Source organism: Oreochromis niloticus, linkage group LG22 (assembly GCF_001858045.2).
Source record: "Oreochromis niloticus isolate F11D_XX linkage group LG22, O_niloticus_UMD_NMBU, whole genome shotgun sequence".
In the NCBI taxonomy this organism is placed as follows: Eukaryota; Metazoa; Chordata; class Actinopteri; order Cichliformes; family Cichlidae; genus Oreochromis; species Oreochromis niloticus.
In genome coordinates, this window is record NC_031985.2 from 27,004,666 (window position 1) to 27,030,700 (window position 26,035).

General features: G+C 41.2%; 1 protein-coding gene across 2 annotated transcripts in view; it reads right to left on the bottom strand.

Moving 5' to 3' along the window:
* Positions 1-26,035, bottom strand: part of csmd2 (CUB and Sushi multiple domains 2) — a 268,656-nt gene that overhangs the window by 107,921 nt on the left and 134,700 nt on the right. For both annotated transcript variants that reach the window (XM_025902309.1, XM_025902308.1), the window contains 15 exons: positions 24,348-24,451; positions 22,387-22,499; positions 17,405-17,587; positions 15,672-15,862; positions 15,280-15,415; positions 12,107-12,301; positions 9,858-9,996; positions 8,268-8,455; positions 6,224-6,412; positions 5,512-5,628; positions 4,862-5,077; positions 3,741-3,929; positions 2,150-2,319; positions 1,868-2,024; positions 1,481-1,672 (listed from right to left, as the gene is read on the bottom strand). In XM_025902309.1, coding sequence (XP_025758094.1) covers positions 1,481-1,672; positions 1,868-2,024; positions 2,150-2,319; positions 3,741-3,929; positions 4,862-5,077; positions 5,512-5,628; positions 6,224-6,412; positions 8,268-8,455; positions 9,858-9,996; positions 12,107-12,301; positions 15,280-15,415; positions 15,672-15,862; positions 17,405-17,587; positions 22,387-22,499; positions 24,348-24,451 — 2,479 coding nt within the window. The remainder of the gene's footprint in view (positions 1-1,480; positions 1,673-1,867; positions 2,025-2,149; positions 2,320-3,740; positions 3,930-4,861; positions 5,078-5,511; positions 5,629-6,223; positions 6,413-8,267; positions 8,456-9,857; positions 9,997-12,106; positions 12,302-15,279; positions 15,416-15,671; positions 15,863-17,404; positions 17,588-22,386; positions 22,500-24,347; positions 24,452-26,035) is intronic.

The window sequence follows — 26,035 nt, forward strand, 5'->3', positions numbered from 1 at the left end:
GATGGCAAGAAGACCCTCCAACCTGAAAGATTTGGAGCTCATTGCTAAAGATGAATGGGCAAAAATGCCTGTGGAGACATGCAAAAAGCTGGTCTGCAATTATAGGAAGCGTTTGATTGCTGTAATAGCCAATAAAGGCTTTTCTATTGATTATTGAGAAGGGTATGAATAATTCTGGACATGATACTTTTTGCTAAAATATAAATAAAACCTGAGAAATATTTTTTTCCACAATGATGCCTCTTGTACATCGTCTTATTATCTTTGGGGAGACACCTGTGTCATTTCTGCTCAAAAAAGAACTTGCTTGTTGAACAAAAGTAACTTTAAGTCAAAATTTGTCAGGGGTATGAATAATTATGGGCTTAACTGTATATATTTCTATTATACGGCATTATAGGTCCACTTCACCACATTTCTGAGACAGTTTTAGTTTGTTCACTCCAGATCACTCAATCATGTCTGTCATTACAAACTTTTACTAAATACATTTGTTTAAATAGCTGTTTTTTTTTTTTTTTTACTTCTTGTTGCTCAAATAACTTGTTTACGTCCCTGAAATTCTCCCAATATCTCACAGACCACTGATGCTGAGATACAGCTCTGATGACTCCTAACAATATTAGGACTGAGTTGGAACTATTTTAATACAAATCACAATATTTTCCTAAAGTTTACCAAGTAATCTTGGTTGCTAAACTAACGTGGCTTCAGGGGTGGCTTTGGCTCACGAGGTACAGTAGGTCACCCACTGATCGAAAGGTTGTTGATTTGATCCCTGGTTGCTCCAGTCTGCATGTCAAAGTATCATTTTCCAAGATATTAAACTTGAAGTCACTTTTACTGTGTTGAATGGAGTGTATATGCTAGATAGAAAGAACTCAGAGGTAGAAAAAATGTGCTTGTATGAATGCAAGTGTGAATGAGGCATGTTGTATAAAGCACTCTGAGTGCTCGACTAAGAAAGTGCTATTTAAGAAACAGTCCATTTACCATTTAACCAGCGAGTGAAAGTGAAAATAAAAAGGAAGGGCAAACATCCCTCCTAAAAATAACAACATCCCCCCAAAAAACTTTACCTACAAATGAAACAAACAGTCTTCTAGAGGGGAAACAAGTGACCGGCACCGCTTTAACTTATCTCTCTATGTCCATCATTGCTATGTCTGGTACTTCATGACACCGGCACCAAAGGACACTTTGTGTGCATCTGTGCAACAGCAACAGTGTCTGACAGAAAGCAGTGTTTTAAGCCTTAGTTATTTTATTTTTGCATTGAAGTACGTAATTATTCATGTATGCAACAGTGGAATTTAGCATGTTAAGATGTCAAAAACCTGTGTTAAAAAAAACAAAACAAAACAAACTTAATAAAATGCAGTGCAAATCTAAGCAGAGCACCCAGTCGGCTAAAGTCTTTGCTGTCTCAAAACTTCACACTTTAAAAATCTGGATCCAAATTCAAAACGATCATACTCACCAACACAGAGTGGAAGGGGGCTGTCCCAAGCCCTCCTTTCGCCCCTCAGGCAGGTGAGCACCTCAGGACCTTTCAGGGTGTAGCCCGGGTCACAGCTGTAAGACACGGTGCTCCCTGCAAAATGACCCTTGTCCTCCCGCTTGTACCCAAACTGGGGAACACCTGGATCCTCACATTTCACGAGCTCAAAACCTTTAGCAGAGAGCGAGAGGTAAAAAAGAGGCAAATTCAGACAGAGAAGGAAGAAAGAATCGTTGTGCTTTTAATGCGCCAAAGGCAACAAAGAGAAAATTGGAAAAAAGCAAGCACAAACTACACTCAAAAGGCTCTGAATAAAAAAAAAAAAAGTACATTGTATTTGTGTGTACAACAGAGCAAGTTACTTACTGGTGAAGTGTAGTTCAAAGCCTTTACTGGTGTTATCCGCATTGCTGATGAACTCGAGCCACATAGAGCTGGAGGTGGAGTTCAGGGTGGTGTCTAGCAGGTCGTTGCCTGTAAACACCCCCAGCAGGCGAGCCTTATTACTGCTTCCATCAAAGACCTGGACGGAAAAGAGAGAGAGTGGGAGGAAGTATTGGAATTAGGAGAACCAGGTGCGCGCACGCAGATATGCTAACAAGGCGTCATACAGACACGGGGAGGATACAACTCCCACCACCCTCTCACTTTGAGTATGTCATCCTCCTCCAGTCTGAAATCCCGTGCCCGTAGCTGTATGCCTTTGCCAGGCTGCGTCTGGATGGAGTAGATGCATTCGTGGTTGTTGCCGTAGTAACCGGGGTAGTTGGGTGAGAGCAGCACCCCTTGCATGCCAGTCACGGATGAACCACATTCAGCTAGAGAAAAAGTAAGAGAGCAGAGACAGACAGAGAGAGAGAGAGAGAGGTGGTGGTGGTGGTGTTGGAGAGAGCAGAGGACATGTCAATCGCTATATGCTTGAAACTCCGAGTGTATTTATTCATGCTGTCATGCGCGGGGAGACGGGAGAGGTGATGGGGAGAGGAATATGGTCACTGACTAAACCTGAATGTTGAGTGGCACATCATCATAATCACACTGCAATCTGAATATGATTAACACTAATTTCAGCTCTATCTGAAAATGACTTTTTCTGAATCACATCAGGGGGGAAACTGGGGGGAAGACAAAGTTTTCTATTTAAAAAAATGGCAGTCAGAATTTAAATGGCCACAAAGGCACCCTCCTTTTTTAACTTTGAGAATGCACCCAAGTAAGATAAGGTAAGGTGATGGGGCTGTCTTGGAGGCATGTGGAGAAGAATCAAGTTTCTAAAATGAGGTTGAGAGTGATAGCAGTATGAAAATATCAAAATGTGTCTCCAGCGCCATCCTTCAAAGACCTGAATTCATCTAGAGGGCAAACCGAAAACCAGCAGCCAAAGCTTCAGACAACTAAACAGAAAGCAGAGCGAGTAGGTTTTTGTCAGGAAATCGACTGACCTACTTTACACACGCCTAAACTCCGGGAGCAAACATTTAGAAACAAATCAGGTATTAACCGAAATGCACTATGACGTCACCATCACGGTATTCACTCGAGTCTAATTGCTCGTTTTCAGCAGCGTGTTAAATTATAATATCTGCGGTTCCAATTACGTTCCGAGTTTAGACACAAAAAATAAATTGAATGTGCAAATAAAGTAATTCGTGCAGTTTCCAGTGTTTCCACATTAAGTTCCATTTTAATGGTGCTTTTAGTTTATTAAAAGCTGCCACGCTGAGGACAAACACAAGTAGGTCAACGATTGCCATGGTCACTGATGCACCTATCATTATCGTTACGAGCATTAGGATGAATTCATTTTCATATCAGAGCCTAAATGCCCATTAAGGTTTGCTGCATCACAGAATCAACACACTGACCTAAATCTTCGCAGTCTGACCCAACATGTTTCACATGCATTAGCAACAAGCGCCATCAATAATTAACATATTTAAGCTGTTTAATGCTGTCCTCATTAGAACTGTGGCACTATGTAATTTGGACAAAGTAAAAAAAAAAAGCTCTGTTTCTGGGAAACTATCCAACGAAGAGACAAAACTTGTGTGTATGGAGGGATGATAATGAGGAGATATGAAAGGGGAATGCCTCACTGTCTAACGTGACTGACACTTCTGTACATTTCTTAATTGTGGGGGTGTGTGGAAGGCTAATGTGCTGGCATGGCATTGGGAGATTAGAGAGGTGGGGAGGCGGGGAAGTGACAAAAGCCAAAATAAAGCATGTGACCACCTACCAACACACCTTGGCAGAGGGGAGCTCCACACCCGCCTCCTGCCCCCTAAGCAGACCACCCTCGCTGGACCCTCTAGTCGGTAACCTGGGAAACAAGAGAAGATGAGGGCATCGCCCACTCCGTACTGCAATCCCTTTCTGGTGCTGTAGGGTGGAATTCCAGGATCTTCGCACGGCTCCAAATCATACTCTGGAAAATAGAAAGAAAAAAGTATGAATCTTCAGCAATGGCGAATAAAGAAAGTGTAATAACAGTTTTGTCGGTGTGGGGCTTTTATCTGTGATGTGTAAACGTGTGAAACGGGCTAATTAAGACTTCTGTCATGCTACGAAAGTTAAGAAAATATTTCAAAAAGTAAAAGAGGGCTAAACCTTCTGAAATATGACACTTTTCTTCTAAACCCAAGTTCACGTCTAAGGATCAGAAGCCCATATGTCATTTATTAAGATTATTCAAGCAGAGCCTTCAAAGGGACTTTGCAAGTAATGAAACCATTCCAAACATTAAATCTTTCGTCCGTTCAGCCACTGATAAGAATTCACACTTGCTATTTTAAGCCATCAATAACAGCTCATTAGATTTTATAAGAATCTCTTTCTTCGGCGTCCTAATGTTCAAATCTAGAAATGCTGTGAGAACAAAGGAGGCAAATTATGCTCTCAGTAGGTAAAGGATCATTAGTGCTCGTTTCTACTTTATTCATTTAAAATTAGTTAGTTTTTTGGTGTTAACTATTCATTCTTGAGTACATCTAATCACAGATTTCCAGAGGACTGTTTGTATCAATAACTTTTTCAGAAACCCTAATTATTAAAAAATACACGAATAAATACAAGATTAATGTTCTAAAGCAGGGATTTTACGTTCTGGGGCACATGCAGCCCACTTTGATCTTAACAAGGCCGAACCAGACCAGTGAAAGTACACGATAAATGAGTAGGATTACAGAAAAAGTGCTGATAATTCATAGCTGACTGTCCTATATCTATCTGATATGGCATATGTTTTCATTCATTCGCAGAAAACATACTTTTTTAAAATTGTGAAATCAAACAAAAAAACAAAAAACAGACACCCTTGTTCAGAAGGCTTTAAATCCGTAAAACTAAATTTAGTCTCACCAGAGAAGGTGATGTTGAATCCCTCGTACGAAACGGAAAAGTCAGACAGGAAGCGGATCTGTGCTGTGTAGTTTCCAAACAGCCCTGCGCTGAGAGGCGGAGGCAAAGTGGAGCCCGTCAGCCTCCAAAGTGGCTGAGAGAAGCTGCCGTTCTCTGTCACCAATAAATGGTCGTGAGGGCTCTCAAGGTGGAAGGTGTGGAAGGTGAACTGGACACCTGAATACGAGGAGATGAAAGAGCCATCGTTTAAATGTGTGTGTGTTTTTTTTACCTTTACATAACTTCTTTATACATAATAATAAACATCATATACATGATAATCATGAAGGTGGGAAAAAAACATTGAAAACACAATATTTTCTATATCATTATACATACAGTACAAATTCCCTATCCTTTTCCAAACACATCTGCACCTGTGCAGATAAAGCATCTGCAAATAAGGCTCAGTCAGTTTGATATGAATGCTCGACCAAAGGCTGGAGAATCATCCCATGGCGCTGTAGCCTTAGGCCAGCCTCTCAGCAGCCCGGTCTTACAAAGACAGCTTGTTCGGCAAAATAAAAAGGCCACTCAGTAGAGGGAAATGACATTGTAACAGAAATTGAATTTGACTGCCGCATGTGTCGACACAGAATTTCTCTGCTAACCTTTGCCATGGGAGGTCTCGATTATCCACGTGCAGTTCAGGTTATGCGGGTAAAAGTCTGGGAAGCCGGGAGACAAGATGGTGCCGGCGTTGCCCTGGATGTAACCTCCACACAATGCTGGCGACGCGGGACGAATGGAAACGGTGGAAGATGGATGAAGGAGAGAGGTGAGCGCAGAAGCAAAATCAGAGAGGACACGAAGACAGAAATAACGTTCCCCGCAAATAAATAAATAAATGCTAAAACCGTCTGTGCAATTCCAATGTGGACGAATGCACTTTACAAGAGGTGCCCTTCAAGATGGCACACAAAAAGACCGAGTGGATGTTATCAATATCATTACAGAGAGGACGGGAGAATCAATACTGTCCTTAAATATAAAAGCATTTACAGACGAGGAAAAAGGGAAACATCAAAGGGTATGTTCACTGCCGCACATATAAAACATTTCTGATGAAATGAAGCAGAAACTTTTAAAGTCTAAAACAAGAGTCCTTGAAAGAAATGTTATCGTCTCATATGGATTTTATAATAACTCAGGAATATATAGCTATTTAAATGTGATGCAATATGAAGCAAAGTGCTTAAAATGATTTCTCATGTTTTATCTCTAACAACACACAACAATGACTTTAGCTTTAATCCCATTTATGAGTAGAGAGAAATCTGGCAGGGGGACCATTCATTTCTAGGTCAATATTATGGAACGTACCATCACAGCTAGGCAGGGGGCGACTCCACTGAAAATTGGGTTCACATTCTAATGGCTCAGAGTCACTAAGTGTGTACCCTGCGTCGCAACTAAATGTCACCAAAGCTCCAACGTAGAAGTCGTTCCCGTGTCGCTGCCCGTTGACGGGGATGCCAGGATCCACGCAGTGATCTGATTGTAGCTGCAGGGCTGCAGAGTGAAGGGAAAACAATGAGGAAATAAAGGATAAATGACATTTGATCAGAAGCAGACACAAAAGGCTCAGAATTCACCTGCAAGTGTAATTATCATAACGGGTTACGTGGAGGTCAACAAATGTTAAAGGGGAGTTTACTTTTATCAAGCGATTCTTATAAATAATTCAAACGAATATCATTTTTCCACAGAAATGAACCAATAAGAAGTTTTGAAAGTACTTTTCCGCTCCACCTCGCGCGGTGAAGTTGTGCTTATAGTAAATTATTGAAGCTTTGCAAAGATTTAGCCACAGAGAAAGTGGAAAAGGTTACCAGTATATGCTGCAAAGGTGGGAATGAGGCTAGGCAGAAATGTGTGAGTGTGAAACCATGGGAGTGTAAATACAGTCTTGAGCTTGGCAATATGTCAGGGCAGAAATATATGAAAGAAAAACCCATTTTCTTTCTGATTATACGTATTCTAATAACAGTGGCATCATGGTGAATTTACATTTACATCTACACCCAAGACTGAATAGCTTTCACACGTGCAGTACAGAGAATAGATTCTACAGTCAGGGAAACAATTATTTGATCTCATGGTGAATTTGAAAGTTTCCCTACTTCCAAAGAAACAAACAGTCTCTAATTCTTATGGTAGTTTCATTTTAATGGAGAGAGACAGAATATCAACACTGCATAAAGGTTATTTAAATCGATTTCCACGTCATTGAGTGAAATACGTATTCGATCAAAAAACATGACTTAATACTTGGCGAAGAAACCCTTGTTGGCAAACAGTCAGTAAGACTGTAGTTCCTGTAGTTGGTCACCAGGTGGATTTTGGTCCACTCCTGTTTACAGAAACTTTTAGGTTTCGTGGCTGCTGCTTGGAAACTCATAGTTTCAACTCCTTCCACAGATTTTCTATAGGACTGAGGTCTGAAGACTGGCTAGGGCACTCCATGGACTTAATGTGCTTCATCTTTAACAACTCTTTTTTTCCTTGGAGATGGTTTTGGGTCAGAGTCATGCTGGAAGGTCCATCCATGACCCATCTTCAGTGTTCTGGCTCAAGGAAGGACGTTCTTGTCAATAATTTGGCCTTGTTCTTTGGTTCCTCAATTAATAGAAAAACACCCCTCAAGCAAAATGTTTCCACCTTCATGCTTGACTGTGGGGATGGTGTTACTTGGGTCATACTCAGGATTTCTCTTCCTCCAATCACAGCAGGTGATTGGAGCTCAGTTTTGGCACTTTCTCCCTAGCCTTCTCTGAACCATTGTTCACGGGCAAACTTAAGATGTGCATGAGGCTACTCGAGCAGGGGGACCTTGGTAGTGCTGCAAGACTTTAGTCCATTACAGTGTAGTGTGAGATCAATGGTGTTCTTGGTGATTCTGGTCCCAGGTGTAATCAGATCATTAGGAACACCACCTTTCTCATGATCATCCACATCCCATGAGGTAAGTATCGCACCAGCAGTCACTTTCTCACCAAGCTTCTTGCTGATGGCCTTTGGCAGGACTACAATTTCGTCCCTGATGTCCTTTGACAGCTCCTTGGTCTTGGTTGTAGGGGATCAAATTCATATTTCACCCAATGACATACAAATCAATTTATAATGTTTATGTATGTATTTATGTGTTTTCCTGGATTTTGGTTGATATTCTGTCTCTCTTCATTAAATTAGAGACTGCTCATTTATTAATAAGTGAGCAAACACGGATATTCAGACATTCATCAGGGGATCAAATAATTATTCCCCCCACTGTATATGCAACAGATGTATTTCTTTTAGTGTCTGTGGTGCATAAGTGAACAAACTGCTTCCTGTGTGACTGTGTTCAAACGTGGTAGGTCCTTACTTTCATAACGTATACGGAAGCCAATGTCAGAGTGGCTCTTGTCAGTGGTGAATAGGAGATACAGGAAGTTGGAGGTGCTGATCAGGAACTGGGGAACTTGCGTGCCCTGGTAACTACCAATTAGTGGTGAAGAGGGAAAACGTCCATCTCGCACCTCGAGGACATCATAGTTAACCTCGGTGCGAAACCTGAAAACACAAAACAAAGCTTTTTTTGACTGCAGCTCACAAGATCCGAGACAATACTGTATGACTTTAGTAAATGATTGTTGAAATTAACGAAATGGGAAAATAAAGAACTAAACAATCATAGTATTTGTAATATGCTAAAAATGTATACGTGAACTAGTCTGTCTCACATGAGTATCTCAATTCAGACCTCATCATCTTCATTATTAAGTCAGATCTACAATAAATGCAAAGCTCGGTTACAAATCAGAGTGTGGAGCCTGCCCTGGAGCTCCACACCATCACACAACAGTGACATATCCACTGGGACTTCTGTCCATTTGTTTGAAATTAAGCAGCACGGAAGCAGAATATCAAACGAACAGACTGGAGTCTGGAGGTAAGATCTGCATTAGCAGATTGTATGAAAAATAAGGTTTCTCATGTTCCATAAATATATTTGCCTTCTGCTAAATTATCAGGGAAAAGAGATCAAGAGTGGACAAAGAGCTCATTTTCACTTCATGTTTTAATCTGTGCTTGACTAGCTGGATAAAACTTGATGAAATGAACAATTTGTGAAGTAAATGAATCAATATGGACCTAACCAAAAACAGACAATGTAGAGAATCCCATCTAAAAATGTATTTTTGACATTTAGCCAGTCAGTGCAATAACAGTGGTAACTGTAGAAAAGCGAGTGATGCTGCTTTTAGAGAATCCTGAGACATTTGGCTTTGGTGGGTGTATACAGTATTTCAATAGCATGCATGTGTGTTTCTCTCTTTGTTGCCTGAGCCACTTCATCTTCAAAGCGTGAATAAATTGCTTAGTTTCAGAACCGTGTCATCTAAATGAAGCGGTTTGTGATATTTTATTGATGTTACATAAAAATTAAAGAGCAACAAACATTTACGCGCTATTCATTTTGCATGGCACGCTGTCGTGGAAGCGCTGAGGACGAGCCGGGTTAGCGAGGATGAGCCTCAGTGAAACACTGATGTAGCGTTTGATCCTACAACTGTCTCTCTCTCAAACATCAGGACAAATTACATCCACTCCCATTTCCACAGTCCCTCTTGACAGACCATCTCAACTTACATAGGCCTTTGTATTTACATTTTACAGTAATGCTTGTGTGTGTTTGCGTACTTAGGGCTTAGGATATCAAATGAAAGCATCAAACCCCTCTGAAGGACTTTAGTAAATAAAGCAGTATTATCCTGGTTGGTGGATGTGTTGAAGTGCATTAGAGCTACTGCATTACTCCGATAAAGGAAAGGCATTGGGAGAGGTTAGAGTGAGACATAACGATATAAGAACACAGTGATACAGTGAGAAGGTAAAAGCAATAAAAATCCAAGCCTGTTATGAGAAAACAGAAAGCGCTGGCACCAGAGCAGTTGCTATGTGGGTGACTCACTTGTCGAAGATGATCTTGATGGGGTAGCCTGGAGGAGCCTCAATGATCCATTCACAGTTAAGGGCCTCCTTGTATAGTTCTGGCCAGCCAGGGGAGAGGATGATTCCACTGGGAGCCTTCAGATCCCCTCCACACGGGGCTAACACAGAGAGGTGAAATGGAGGTAGAGAAAGCACAGATTAAAAAATAAAAAATGAATGCACGTCTATCCCGGATGATGTATGACAATGCCCACAGATGTTCCCGTGCATCAGCTGGGGCTCATCCCATTTCTTTTTGCTGCCAAGGTTTATCTTATGGAAGCTGGTGACAGCGCGCTTCAAGGTTAACCGCTTCTCCTGGAACACGCGTGCCAGTGTTTGTGTGTCTGTGTGCACATGAGCATTTATTACCCATTTGTGTGCATGCATATTATTCTTCACCTACGCAGGGAGTCAGGGTTTTAAACATATCATCGAGCCCTTCTCCCATCAAAAAGACAAAATGGGAGGTCTTTGATCGCTAACACAAAAGACACTTGAGTGCGCCGACCCCTCTCCTGCACCCTAATCTCTGTTACGGCTCACTTTGCCGCACCTCTCTTTAACTGCCTATCCTTAACCAGAACACACGGGCACAGTGGACGGCTTCGTTACAGTGCCAGCTCCTCGCTCCCTTTGAAGTGGAATGATTTAATCAGCCAACTCAGCATACTGAAGGACATCTATAAAACGCATTACGCTACAAACGCAGAGGTATGATAGATGGAGGAATACAAAACTGCTGTGGCACACGGGGGTGGGGTGGTGGGGGGTTGTGACATGTTTTAATAATGGTGCCTCCTTTGCGTATCACAGACAGAGAACCTGATTAAGTCCCTTGGAGCTCCAGCCATGGTGACTGCACTTAAAGCGGCTAGTTAATGGCGAGTATTATCTAAACTAAACTACTTCTTGGGGATAGTTCATTGAGTATTGAGTCAGGCAGAGATGATTGTTCAGCTCTCTCTATATAAGCAAATTATGGCTGCTGCATCACAAACTGGAAAGAACAAAGCCTCCGGGTCATCACCAGCTTCGATTTGAACTCAGCTGTCACTGACATAAAGTTACTGAGAATGGAGTAATTAATTACATCTCCTTTAAGTATTTGAGAAAAATCTAATACAGGTGGAATTATTACTATTATTAGTATAATTTTTTTTTAACATTTTTGCGTAATTAGCTAGCTACACCGTCAAAACTACTGCTCCCGATTCAAAGTTTGCTAACGTTTGTATACAAGAGGTGACAAAAACTATTTTTTTTTGGCGGTATTTGAGGCAAATCGCTGGAATGGGTAGGACCATTGGGAGATAAGAGCTGCAGAAGCATGCAAAGGGACCTGGGCATCAAACCTCCAAAGTCCAAACTGGTACAGATATTTCTTTCACTCTCTCTTTTTTTTCTCCTTAGTTTGTTTTTGCAAGACAAATTCTGAACTTGGTTTTGAACTTTTTTGTGTGTGTGTTAGAATTTTTTATTATTCTAACCAGATAGTCTTTTATCTTCGGGACATCCTGTGGACCTTGGATATTTTGCATATAGAGGGTCATCCATTTTACTGAAGTGCTTTTTAGAAGGACATAAAGAGTGAACACCAAGGTAACAAGGTGCAGTATATAATAAATAAATAATGTGGATTTTTTCTGATATATACAATTTACTAGACCAGACTGCTGTACAGAGAAATGTAATGAATAAATAAAATATAAACACTAAAGTTCTAGCTCTTTGTTACATGCAGAAATAGAAACGGGGAGTAATTTGTTTCAATATGAAATGCAGATCATAGATTGTCTCCGACTTCCCTGCACCCCCTGGGTCACCTTCCCCTTATTACTGGTAACATTTTATGTACTTGTTCTTTGCCTAATATGGTTAAAAGGATATTTAAGAGCGATTGGAGCGTGTAATCTAACCCCTGTGAAGTCCCTGCAGCTGTACGTATGTTTGTCCAGGAAGGGGTTTTCATTTGTTCTGCTCCATATTTTTCTTCAGACATCTTTTAGCAAAAGGATTCATTTTCCTCCAATAATCTCTTCAACTGCTTAGGTGTCAGCCACAAATGGTAAGCCAGGGGTGTCAAACACAAGGTCCGGGGGCCAGAATCCCCTCCAGCAGGATATATTCTCTCGGTTAGCTGTTTTATACCTCCAAGACAGTCCGGTTAATGAGCTACCAGAAGTTTTTTTTTTTCTTCTAACTTTACACATGAGCCCTCTTACACACCTTCACAGCGAGGGACAGCATTGTCCCACACCACATTGCCGTCCTTGAGAATGCAGGAGATGGTCAGGGAGCCATGGGTCTTAACAAAGCCGTCCTCGCACAGGAATGAGATGGAACTGCCCAGCTGAAGGCTCTCTCCAAAGCGTTTCCCATTAACCGGCACACCCGGGTCTGGGCACTCGTTGTGGCGGAACGCTTGTGGAAGTGCAGAGAAGAGACGGGGGTTAGTGAGGAGTGCAGAGTCAGCTTTTAGACGACTTTGGAAAAAAAACACAACTATTACAGACTACTTAATACATTAACTAACAGGAAAAATGCTTTCCCTGTTGTTTAAAGTCTTTGCTTGATAATGAAATGAAAAAAGAGATCGTCTATAATTCTGCTGATATTAATCCACATCACATGCTACACCTCCTGTGTAAAGACTCTAAAATAATTGCTCGAGTTTCAAGAAAAAACTTTCTTTGTCATTGTACCGTCAGCACTTAGCCGCTCCAGCATGTAACAAGCAGGAATTTGTTTCACTTAGTCACACTGATTCACCCTGCTGCAGTCATTCTACAGGGTGGGAAACCACACCGTATGCAGATCATCAGTGCCAGATGACACTGCTGAAGTAATCGTGAGGTAAACAAACAAGGGTAATTGCTTTCATGCAGCCTCACAACTTTATCAATCAGGCCTCTCGATGAAATTTCAAGTAGAAAGAGCACAAAGAAACACAGTCATACAAGAAGAGTCATAACCCTGAAACACGGCCTGTAAACAAATACATCACCTCGGCTGCTATCTCTCTCACTTACTCTCACTCTTGTAAACACATACAGGTATTTGACGCGTGTAGGTGTTGATGAATCCCTGTTCTGTAGCCACTGGACCCAGACCGAGTGCCAGCTACACCTCATCCATCACAAATATCTTATTCATTAACGCGCTAGAAATTGCCTAAATACAGTTTGGCATGTCCTTAATTAACATGAATGATGAAAGTTGTGTGCTCAGCCCCACAACCTCCTCAAAAACCATCCTGCAGTTAGATGACACTGTTCTCAGGAACAAACCGTCATCTTCAATTAACTGCTCGTGGCATTCGTTCGGCACGCGGCGTCGGTTATTTATTTATTCATCTAGCATGCTAATTAATCCATTAGCCGCCATGTGTTGTCCACATTGTGGCTTTCCAGATGCACCTGGGCTTGGTTGATGACGCGTCTGCAAATGAGCTGATGCAAAGGGGGTGGGTGGGGGGAAGCATTCTGGCTTTGCTGAGCCGATATAGATTAACATCAAAGAGGTATTTTAGTGAGAGCCGAGGTTAAGTTGAAACAGGATGCATGAGCAATCTTCACAGTATACTGTAAACAGCCATCATTGTGCACTGGATTTAATAAACATATAAATAAACAGTAAGAGATCTCTGCCATGGAGGGGATTTGATTTAAATATCCTAATACAAACCCAGCTGCAGCTGCAGCTATCCTTTCAGGGCTTTGTTAAGTGTTAGAACAAAACTTGTATGCCAATGTTGATTCATACTATAAGACATATATATAAGACTATGGGTCAGATTGACTAAATGTGGCAAATTAGCGTGTGAGTGCAGTGCCTACGTACTGTGCTCGTACTGTAGGTGTGGTTAGTTTTATGGGTGATTTACAAAAGTTGTGCTGCTTACTAAAAACAAGGGCAGTTGGTTTATTTCAATATCATGTGCAAAAAACCCCAAAACTGCTTTTTTTTGCAGTGTTAAGTATCGGTGTATTTATGTTTATATGCAGGCTTGATTTAATTAATCTCTCACCATATTTTACACCTTGCGAAAGGAATTCTCAGAAATACGACTGCAACAGGGTCAGTAGCAAAAACCTCGGAGCTCCCACCTCCTACACGCAATCCTGTCTCTGCATTCCCTTCGTAAATACCGACAGTACTTTTTTTTTTTTTAACACCGAAACCCAGGTTGCGCTGGCACACTTTGTGTTAGCAAATCTGGCTTTAAACATAGTAGATATTTACTGTATATTTTAATTTCCACATCATGTTGACTGTATTGTTTGGTTTCTAACTACACTATATTGATTCTGTTTATTTTTTATCATCAGATTTTTGGGGGTTTTTGGCACCTACTTTTTAGTTGGAGGTAAAGTATCAAAATTTCAGGAGCGGGACCACGCCTCCAAACACGCTCCTTCCGGTTCTCATCGATATAGGTTCCCCCAGTCCTACAAGCTGTTCATTCTCGTTTACGTGCCCCACCCTCCCTCTCCTTTTCAATTCTTTAACTTCTTCACTTCTATTTAGTACATGGGAATCTGCCCGGCCCGGGAACCGCTGCCAGTCCCCTTCGAGGCCTTCCCCAAACCGCAGCTCAATTCATGTCCAAGCCATTCACCTTTACTTACTAAAACGCTGTCAAACATAAATGAGGACGTGGGCGCAGCTAGTGAATCTTTTATTAAGTTTTAGTTAATAGTCTAATAATCTTGATGTTCATGACATGATATTAACTAATTACATTTTAAAACTACTATCAGTGTGCCCTCAATTAAAGACGGGAGAAAAAAAATAGAGTTTTTCTAGCAAAAAGCACCGTAACTACCCCGACACTTTGCAGCTCAGTGAGGGTTAGACACTCCCTACCAAGTTATTTTCTTTGGTGTAATGTAGAAGAATTTCAATACCAGGCTCATAACACAATAGTGTGCATGCAATGAATCCTACTTCCAAACACTCAGAACAAAGTATATCCATAAAAACAGTTTACCAAAACTGCAGCCAGTGTGCTTCTAGAATTTCCTCAGAAGTCAGCAGCTACCCGGAACAGAATATAATGAGCACAGGCGCAAATGCATCTGTCAGGTAAAGATGCAACATCTTCGCTTGGAATTTATTTAGATGTCAAGTTTCTATTTAGACAATAAAGTGAGGGTTTGTCATTTTTCTTTGAGTGTCTAAGTAATGTTTAGCCAGTTTATGCAGTCTATGGGAGACAAGCACAGAGATACTGTGGATGATTCATGAGCCCTATTGTATGTGCGCACAAACACAGACACACACACACACACATACTGAAAACATGCACAAACAATTGAGAATACAAAGCATCCAACAGTCAATGTGGGCTTTTGTGATAAGCTTTAAAGACTTCACTTTATCTCCTTTGAGGTACTTACTTGTAAATGTGATGTTAAAGCCTCTGTCTGTGTAGGTGTGGTCAGTCAGGAACTCCAAACGGGCTACATGCGCACTGGTTGTTATGGGAGGAGGCAGGACATCACCAGAGAAGGTCCCCAGGATAGGAGATTCAGCCTGACAAAGACAGATAACGATTTTCTGATGAGACCAAAGCTATACTCAGCTTAAAAACCATTAAAAAAACCCAAAACAAGAGTAGACAGATCCTACAGTGAGGTAGAGAGATAAAGTGATAAAGTCCGGTGCTACTGGAAAAAAGGTTGTTTAGCATGTACGCATAGCTGCTTTTCCTGCTGACAAGCACCATGACTGATAGACAGGTCAGCAAAGAGCCTTTCAAAGTAAGCGAGGACATCCGCTTATGCGCTACCTTTCCCCCATCCTTGATGGAGAGGAAGTCAAACTGTTTCTCCATGCTGAGGTCGTTGAAGGCCAGATTGATTCTGCTCTCAGGGTTGGTGATGATGAGCCACACACAGTGCATATTGTTTCCGTACTCCTGAGGGTAGTTGGGAGATAGCAGCACCCCCGATGGAGTGGTAAAGTTGAAGAAACAGGAAACTATAGGAGAGATAGAGAGATAGAGACAAAGACAGCGGGTGAGAGGAAGAAATACAGATAAGCAACATAAAAATGAGAATTGTTCAGGAGACTGAAAACAAGAGGCAAATTCCATTTCCTTTGCTGACAACAAGCCACTATGACTTGATTCATTTTACTGAATCTGTACCACCTCAAGACACACGTGCCGTAGACATATTTCAAAAGAAGGAGACAACTCCAATAACCACCACTGTGCTGACAACAACCTCGGGCGACGTGCAACCTAATACATGTTACATTTTAGAATAACTTCACTTTTGCTGTGTTCGCCTTCCTGTCCCCACTATTCAAGCAATTTAAGGTGTCGAACGCACAGAGTTGTGAAAACATTACAGCCTACATTAGCATTTAAGTCTGGATAGGAACAAAGTGAGACTTGAATGATGATCCAGGCACTCATGTTCACTTTCTCATGGGCTCTTATCAGTAATTGCTTATGCTTGCCTTACTGGTCAGATCCTTATCCTGTGACCCTTTTCCACAAGACAACAAGACCGCCTAGACCACCAGCAGTTAATTGAAAGGCATGGTTGACCTTTTTTGTCAGTGCAAACAGCTGTTGCATTGCTAAATTCTTCAGTTTGTCACTCTTCTGGTGCCTACATGCACAGGAGATAGGCGAGCAATATGTTGAGCATTACGCGACACACTTTTTTTTAAGTGTCAGTATGGACAGAAATTGCTTCTGAAAAGCATCCAGATGAGTGTGCACACATTCTTAGGCTCATCAAAGGGTTACAGATAATCAAAGGCATAATTTTAGACAAGACAAATTAAGAATGCTTGCCTTACTAAGGTGTTCTAGCTGGATACATTATACTTTTAGCTGACAGTAGGACCTAACAAAAATCGACATATCTCATTTAAGCATGATATGCTGAGCGAAAAGGAAGATAAAATAAGATGCTTGGTAAAAATAAACGTACTGGCGACTCTCTCACTATGAAAACACACAATTGAACAGTTGTACGTTAGAAAAGCATCCAATCACATTTACAGCGTCAACTTCAACGGCAAAAGCAAGCCGGCTGCACTGTTTCAACATGACTATAATATTTTGTTAAACGTTAACTAAATAACCCACTTTTTCATAGTATTATGCAGCCAAAATGACTTTTGGGCCAGGAAGCTCTCTGTCATTCAGCTCTGTGATGTTTATCTGCACACTGCAGCTTTTTGTCCATCCTATTGTCTCATCAATAATACAACAGTGGGTATTATCTGCATGGTCAGCTCTCTTCCCTCTTCTCCTCACCCTCTAATTCTCTCACTTTGTGTTTGTCTTTCATGGCGTTAATTAGCTAATAATCCCTCCTATTGTTTCAGAATCCACAGCCTCTGCAAGGCAAACTGTAAGGATAATCTGACAATTTATTATGCAGCCCTCCCTGTACTCGTCTGTCTACGCGCATATTTATGCACCCGTGCGAGCAGTGTTTGATTCATGCACGTGTGCGCAAGGTGTAGGTCGAATCGGAGGGGAGTCATCCAGTAACTTACAAACGCAGCTGGGTTTCTTAGCTGACCACTGGTTGTTCTTCTGACAGGTGATGTTCTTCTTCCCCACCAGCTCGAAGGCAGGCAGACACTCGAAGTACAGTCTGTCCCCGTGACGGAAACCCGTCCCCTCCCGCTTGCCGTAAGCTGGAATTCCAGGATCTCCACAACTGCCTTGCTCAATTTCTGCGCAGGTGGACGTAAATACATAAGACAGAACAATTCAGCAAGCAACAGACTTATGCAAATTTCTGTGTCATGCAGAGAAAGATGAATTTGTGCTGTACACAGTACAACTACAGAGAGAGAGAGGGGGAAAAAGCCTGCTCTGAGATGGTTTTGCATTTCTGTTCTGTCCCCTCCTGTTGGGGTTTGTAATTTTTGATAGTTTTACTATTGATTCTCGCTAGTTTTCTGCCACATCTGTTCACCTAATCATTGTCCCCAGTATATATGCCAGTTTCTGTCGGTCACCTGCCACATCGTACTCTTCAAGAAGTAAAAATCTGACTTTTTATTTAAGTTTTTAGTAATGTAGTTCCTGGGTATGGACTTGGAGTCTGCTAATGTACTTGTCTGCATAGTTGGCATTTGGTGACTGAGCTCTGTGTATGACAACTACTCGGATGAAAGATTTGGATTCTACTTTCTCACCCTCTGGAATCTGAATTTGGATCCTCTTCCTCATGAAACTACAACAGATACGATTATAGCTCCCATTGGTTGGTTCCATCCATTAGTTTTCTTCCATTTATCCAATTCTGGGTTGCAGGGGTGCATAAATCTATCCCCATCTCTCATAGGGCGAGGGTTGGGGTACACCCTGGACAGGCCGCCAAGACTGTCACAGGGCTGACACAGAAAAACAGACATCCATTCACACACATTCACCCCTAAGACTATTTTAGAATCACTAATCAATAATTTAGAATAAACCATCTTTTGTGCTGAAAGAGGAAGTTTGTAAAAATGGTGATTTGGAGTCAAAATAAATGGAAAAATAATGAAATCTCTTCCCTAATCGGTCAATACAATGCTGCTTAAGCACCAACTCTCTGATGAACCACTGCAACAGCACATTCCCTGCCCCCTTTTACTTGCAGCGGAGTAGCAAAATACATTTTTAACTCATGGGAAACACTGAAGGGCACATCGCATGGACAATCAAAGCTGCTCCACATTATCTGCATCAAGCATTTATGCAAAAGTGTCATTATGGGAAATGCACTTGTTTACCACCCACAAGATCAATATGGATTTAATCTCTGGAAATTTAGAACGCTGATAAGTCCGGGGTTTGTTTCAGATAACGCGTTTGTGCATAAACCTTCACTGACTTTGACGTTTACCTTTGTTGACGCCGACATGAATGAACTCCCTGTCTCTTTATGCACTGTTTTCCACTTTAGTCTCTTTACTGTGTCTTTATTTTCCTAAACTATTACCTTCTAATCGTGCAAATCTCCCAAGTGCTTCTCCCTCCCCCCGCTGTCCCATGGAAAATGTACTCCTCGACTTACTGTGTGACAAACTACCTCGCTCGTGTTGGGAGCTGATGTGAGTACTTCACGACTCGTGCGCAAAACACACCCACACCTCGGCGACCACTCTTCTTCCTTAAAACCAAACACGCCAATTTCATTATTGCAAGATTTATGCAGCCTCCTTCGTTCACTAACTCTTTTTTTTTCTACTTTTCTCAGGTCTTAAGATTGCAGATGGGAATGCTGAGGCATCCCATTGAGGCATCTGGATGGGGGAACACAGAGAGCGAATAAGCTCATCCATCCAGGAAATGATGGCAGGGCCTAATACGATTTTAAATCGCACCGGGGGTGATGCCGGGTATAAATCCATACTCAGCCCTAACGATGATCATCATTTAGAACACATATTTAGAGCTCACTGCTGTTTGGATGTATGGCTGTCCTGAGGCAGCCTCATTCACAAGACAACTCATTGATCTTACGTGGAAGTCACCTTTAAAAGGGGTGGTGGGGGGGATGCTGAAAGCGAGTTTTGAGGTGAACCCGAGAGAGAATGAGAGAGAATGGAGGAGAAAATGAACCGAGGGAATGACAGAAACCAGATCTGAAAGAGCAATCCAGCTGTAACGCAAACACAAGAAGATCTACATATTAATGCACACGCGTACAAACACAAACAAGATCATGCAATCACTCGTTCATCCCTACAGTGTTTCTCACATGAGGCCTCTCTTCCTCATGGGTCCCTCCAATTACAACTTTAGGAAAAATTGGCTTAATATATAAGAATCCTTTGAAGTGCGTGTGTGTGCGTGTGTTTGTGTGACTGTCTTTCTTGTTTAAAACATATTTATAAAAGTGTGTGTTGCACATATGAAAGCATCTTGTACACAACATACACAGGGTGGTAAGTGAACGAAACAGCTGCTGATTCTCATGAATAAGGGAAGAGATGTAAGGGCGCATTTGTCGTCCTTCCCTGACATTCCAGAATAATCCGGGCACGTTAATGGGACTCAGACTCAAATTACTGTCAACAGCTACACTGCAATCTCCTAAGGTCTGGGATGACAAAAGGACTTTATTAGTCAAGTTTATTGGTATAACCCAGTACTGCACACAATGTCTCAGTGGGCTCTAAAGGCTCTCAGTTCCACTACTGAATCAACAGTATTTAAAGTATTTACAAAATTGCAGTCGCATTTAAAAGTAGATGAAGATATTGGTAACCTTGCAATGAGGCGAAAATTCAAAATTCTGTCAACAGATGCTTTTTCAACTGCTACTTTGCTAACAGATGCGATGTTTAATCATAAACTGTTAGTGCCCTGCACAATGAATGGGCTGGAGTACTCAAAATACAAATGACATGATGCTTTGTCCTCAGTGTTAGCCACTGTCCCGTTGGTGCATGTGTTTGCATTTGGATAACAATAAGTTCAAGTGTTGCATATCACATTCCCTCAGTTGTCAGTATAAAGCACGACAGTAGCTGGGTTTTAGGCTCATTTGCATTAATACTGATTTTCTTTGCAAGCGCTGCATTTTCACAATAGACAGAGCCCACTGCAGAGTGTGAGCAACCCACAACGTATGGGTAAGGTGGGAGTGTGGGTTCTGGTATGACTGTGTTTGCAATTACACTTGATGATCAGGCTTAAAATACAAGTAATTGAGAATGCAAATTAGATTTTGGGTGCTCCAATCTGGGAGGTGAAGTGGTTCAAAGCGTTTCTTCCCCTTCATTAAGTAGAACTCATTGTTTTAATTACACTTTGGTTCGGCATGCTGCTCCACTTTTGCTGTTATTTTTACTGATGAAAAATAAGCATCTGTGGGCAAGGGAGAAGACTTGCTGTGCTTCTGAGAGGCAAACAGCACACTTATCTAGAAGAAAAACCTTGGCAAACACCCCGTACTCACATGCTTTCACGCTGGAAAACAGAACGCACACATGCTCATTCACAAACCCACACTTGTATCTGATCTTCAAACATGCGTGCAACAACACACATTGATCTATTGTTAAAGCTCACACATACAGGCACATAATTACACACAGACATAATTACACAGAGATAGACGCACTGGTATTAGAGAGTAGGATGAATGTAGCTAGATGACCCACTGACTGTTTATGACCAGTTTAGTGAACGCAAATATGAGGTCTTGAAGGTTGTTTTTTGTATTGCAACATGAAGTACACAGAGATCAGAGGGTCTAAAATGTCATACCTTGTTATGATTTGAATACATTTCATTATAAAAAATAATATACTTTTTAATACTGTAAGCATTATCGTTACTTAGCCTATCTCTCCTATGCTCCACTATGTGCGACACGGAGCTGAAGGGGAGCAGACGTGACATGCAGCTGGGGAAATGGAGAGCAAAGGAGAGAAGCAAAACAGCAGTAAAGACTCAAACTGAATTAAATTGAAAAGAGGACACAAACATGACCCATAAATTACTCAAATACTTGTTTGCTTATGTTTGGTTAATGTTTCTTTTTAATTCTATGTTTAGCTGTTTTGCTGCCTGAGAGCTCCAGACTCTACTGCCAAGGGCCAAGAACAGAGGCACTGAGATCGCACACAAAAAGGGAGACTTAATTTTCTCCTATAGTTCCAATTACTCTTCTTTTCCTTTTTTTGTTTGTTTGTTTGGGGGTTTTGGGGTAGATATCATCCATATAATAGTTGTGTCCGTGATATGACAGTATTGTGGTTAGCACCATCGCCTCACAGCAAAGAAAGCCCTGTGGTTGAATCCACGGCAGGCTGGGGCCTTTCTATGTGGAGCTTGTATGGTCTGTCTGCAAACTCTGGCGTCCTCCCACAGTCCAAGGACATGCATGTTGGGTTAATTGGTCATTCTAAATTGGCCGTATGTGTGAATGCGAGTGTAAATGGTTGTCTGTCTCTCTGTGTCAGATTGGCGACCTGCCCAGGGTGTACGCAACCTCTCGCCCTGTGACAGCTGGGACAGTCTCCAGCCCAACTGCAACCCTGAATTGGACAAGTGGAAGAAAATGGATGAAATCAGTGTCATATTACTTGATAAAGTCTCATATGAGACAGATGCATAAACTCCAATCATTATGTCTTTGAAACTAAACTTGGGATGATACATACTTTGAAGACCAGCAGCCAACTGAAGAAAAATGTGTTCTGTTTGAGCATGTGATAGTTAGTCTTGAGCGGTGAGTCACAATGCACAAGCGTAACTGATCAAAAGAAGAAATCCACTCCTATTACACACTGTAAAATGAGAAAGTCGAGATTTAAAGTCTAACTATAAAGACTGCTTTTGCTTTTTAACATCAGTGTACTACCGCACCATGATGACTCACTGCACGACCACTAAAACATTCTTTACCATTAACATGAATCCCCTTTGATGCTACTCAACTGTCTTCTAAGATGATTTAAAGAAGTTAAACAATCCGTTTTAAAATGCAGTTAACGAGCCCAAACCAAAATATATAAAGCAACCTTACCTTCATAGGACACCTTGAAGCCCAACGAGCCACTGGTATCATCTGTTTTGAAGTTGAGCCACATCTGGTGACTGGTGCTCACAACAAGGTCTGGAGTAGTCGAACCAGACAGACTGCAAAACAAGAAAAGTCAACATACACCTCATAAACCTTCTGTTGAATATTCTATATCTTTGTGCAATTTTTTTATCAGCAGTAGAAGTGCTTTAGCTGTGGACTTGTCATCACCTAGAAAATCCAGAGAGACCTTGTTTTTGCTAAATCATCACACAAATTAAGTGCAAAAAAAAAAACAAACAACAAAAAGAAAAGTACTTTACAAATTTTGTAAGGAATTCTAACCTAAGAAATGTTTTTATCCTATCCCAACACTTACATTGAAAATAGCAGGAGACAACAAAGTGTAAAATGAATGCAAGATCAGTCAATGCCACAGAAGTAATTTAATCCCATTTGAATAGTAATTCCACCCAACTCTAATTAGGAAGGGTATAGCTGCAGAGTAAGTGATTAAGGGTTCTAATTTTAGTGACAGAACATGTAGGATGGTGGGATTGCTACTAGTGTCTGGATAGGTTTTTGTTCTCTTTTACAGCCTTTTGGTAATGTGCCGAATGTCTGTGAACTCCCAAGCACTTGTGTGAGTAAGTATAAAATGCTGCGTGTCTAATGTAGCACTAAAAACTTGTCAAAAATAATAGACAAGGCTATTATATAATTTCCACCCCGACAAGTTATATCAGTATGTTAATAATTTCCCTGTAAGCTAATCACTGTCTAGAACATTGTCCTTGTTGATGACCTACTTTATGTAGTTGAGTTTTTTTGTGTGTTTTTTGTTATCGTCACCACCCTTTTAATTGTTACTGTTAGATCCAAAACAAGGACATTATTTCCCTTATGGGAAAAACTCTTGTCGCATATTCACTCCAATAGTTTCCTTCCATGGCTAAACTGTCAGAGCAGTGTCTTGAAATGAAAAGAGTGGATTTGACTGCCTATAAAGCACATTTATGACTGTGCTGCACTAAGGTTACATGCCTCTGACCATAAAGTTACAAAAAAATATAAAATAATTCCCTACACCCTGCACGCGCTCGCCTGCACCACTGATTCTCAAAAAATATAGTCCTGAGGTTAACAGTGCTGATAGCTGCAGTATATTCTCCAGTACTAAATTGTTCTAGTTTGTTTGTGTGCAGGAGCGCAAAGACTCAATTACTCACTCTACTTTTAAAGCATAAAGAAGTCCATAAAGGGGGGAGGAGAGGGAGGAAAATCTTTAATTGAAGAGATTAAGCCATATTCAGTGTTTGTCCTGTGTGTGCTGTTGGTGTTTGAGCAAGTAGACAAAAAAATATGAACTTGAGGATGATCTCACATCAGCAACCCCTTCCTCCACATACTTCTCCCTCATTTATCTCCAACCTCCCCCTCCTGGTTTCCACCCCAGCTCGGCAGCCTTGCATAAAAATTAATCTATAAAAACTTTATTAAGGTGGTAAATTTCGGCACAATTAATAACAACATCCTGTGAATTGTTATGGAGCATCTGCTAGCGCAAACTCCATTAGGGGGCATCAATATGCAGTTTTGCAATGCTGCGCCACATGGCTGTGATCTTGTTTTTAACAGTGAAAAGAGATGATTGACAATGTGGTGCGACATCTATTTTTCATGCCCTGCTGCATCAGGTGGTGATGAAATAAAAGAGAAACCGTAGGAAAAAAAAAGGGCTGGAGGGGAACGGGAAGACAGACGGGTGCTGTTGGGCGCGGGGGGAGGGAGAAAAGGCGAGTGTCCCGCAAAGAAGAAAGGTGAGGAGGAAAGAGAGCGCAAAGGCAGAATATGATTACTGGGAACATGACTTGCAAAAATGAAACTGACGGGTAGCTAAAAGAAGTTAGAGAACAGAGGGTAGATTAAAGGCAGGAGAGAACGAGGTCAAATGAGTCACTCACACGTGGAAGATGGTCTTCTGGTCTCCCACCACCTCGCCGTCTCCAACCGTCAGGGTGTCGTAGCCTCGCTCCAGGTCAAAATCTTCAAATGTCAGCTTGATCACCTAGACAACGGAGGGGACATCAACGAGACAAATGAGGGAAGCAGATGCTTAAATACTCCCTGAACCAAATGCAGAGGAGAGATCTCTTCCCATCTGTGACTCTCTTTTCCTCTGTTCATCAATCCATCATCCATCAAATTTTTTTTTTTAATATCTGCCCATCAAACTTCCAGCTGTATACACTGTAGTAGTATTTTTATTTATTTTGTTGTTATTAGAATTGTTTTTTCCTTTAAATCTCATACTGTGTGACCTAACAGCTCGGTATTGGTATTTTGCATCCATGCTTGTGTAAGTGTTTACTGCGTCTGCTGATTATGAACTGTTTCTCGCTAATCAAATATCTGATTGCCTGCCAGATGGTCTGCACGACCTTCACTCTTGCCGATCATGCTAGCAGCTTTCAGTTGCCTCTGTGGGCTATTACACATGCCTCTCTATACATATGTATATATGTATATATGTATATATGTATTCCAATAGGATCATTAAGGCAACAAAAAGACTTTGTTGTAATCTAGTGTATAAATCTTTTCTATAAAACATAAATAATGATTTCATTTGAGTGCCATTTTAGTTCTACGCTGCAGCTGAAGGATAAATAAGGATAAAAACAAGCAAACAATAATTGCGTCCTAGCCGAGGCAAGCGAAGGGGTCAGCTCTAGACATACAAACAAAAACGGTTTAATTATAAAAGTGCAGAATATTAATAACAAGGCCAAAAAATAGAGTGACAGAGGAGGCTAAATAAAAATAAAAAAGCAAAACAAGGAAAAGTCTTCGCCTCCTAGTTTAAATTGGCTGCCACTGATTTCCGCCAAATTCTTAATGTTTTCAGAGGGCTGAGAGAGAGCAGGGCCTAATGAAAAAGCTTATATAAATGCAAATTGCATTCTGTCCTATGTTAAACCTAGTTCCTAATGAAAATTGCCAAGGTGGAGAGGAAAGATTGATGGTGTGTAGGCAAAATAGGTCAGATCGCTCGATAAATAGAGTTTCATACCACAAACTCATCTCCCATCTGCCAGCCAACAGGTGAGGTACAGAGGGGGTGAGAATAAAAAAATCGAGAGGGAGAGACAGAGAGCATAGCAGCTATATTGTGAAAGAGTTGTAAAAAAAGAAAAATCATCCATACTGAACAGCTGAAGCAATTTCAGCGATGTAAAACCACGTCTCCAAAACTGTGTAAAACATCTCATGATAGCCTATAGAAAATGGCTGGATTTACCACTAAGAAGGGTTTCTGATGCAATTGTTTTTAGGATTTTATCATTTGCAGTACTTTATATCATGCAAAGATTAGGAGAATTCAGAGAAATCTCTATACGCTTGAAAGAAAGCTAAAAAACCAATATTGTATTGCCGTGATCTTCAGGCCCCGCAGGCAGCACTGCTCTGAAAGCAGGCGCGACTCTTTGAAAATCACTGCATGGGCTCAGACACACTTCTGAACACCATTGTCAGTGAACACAGTTTGTTTCTGCATCCATGAAAGCAAAGTAAAACTCCAGCAGGCAAAGATAAAACATTTAGAAAATCATGACCGTTGTGTCCTCTATACGGGGGGATGGGGTGGGGG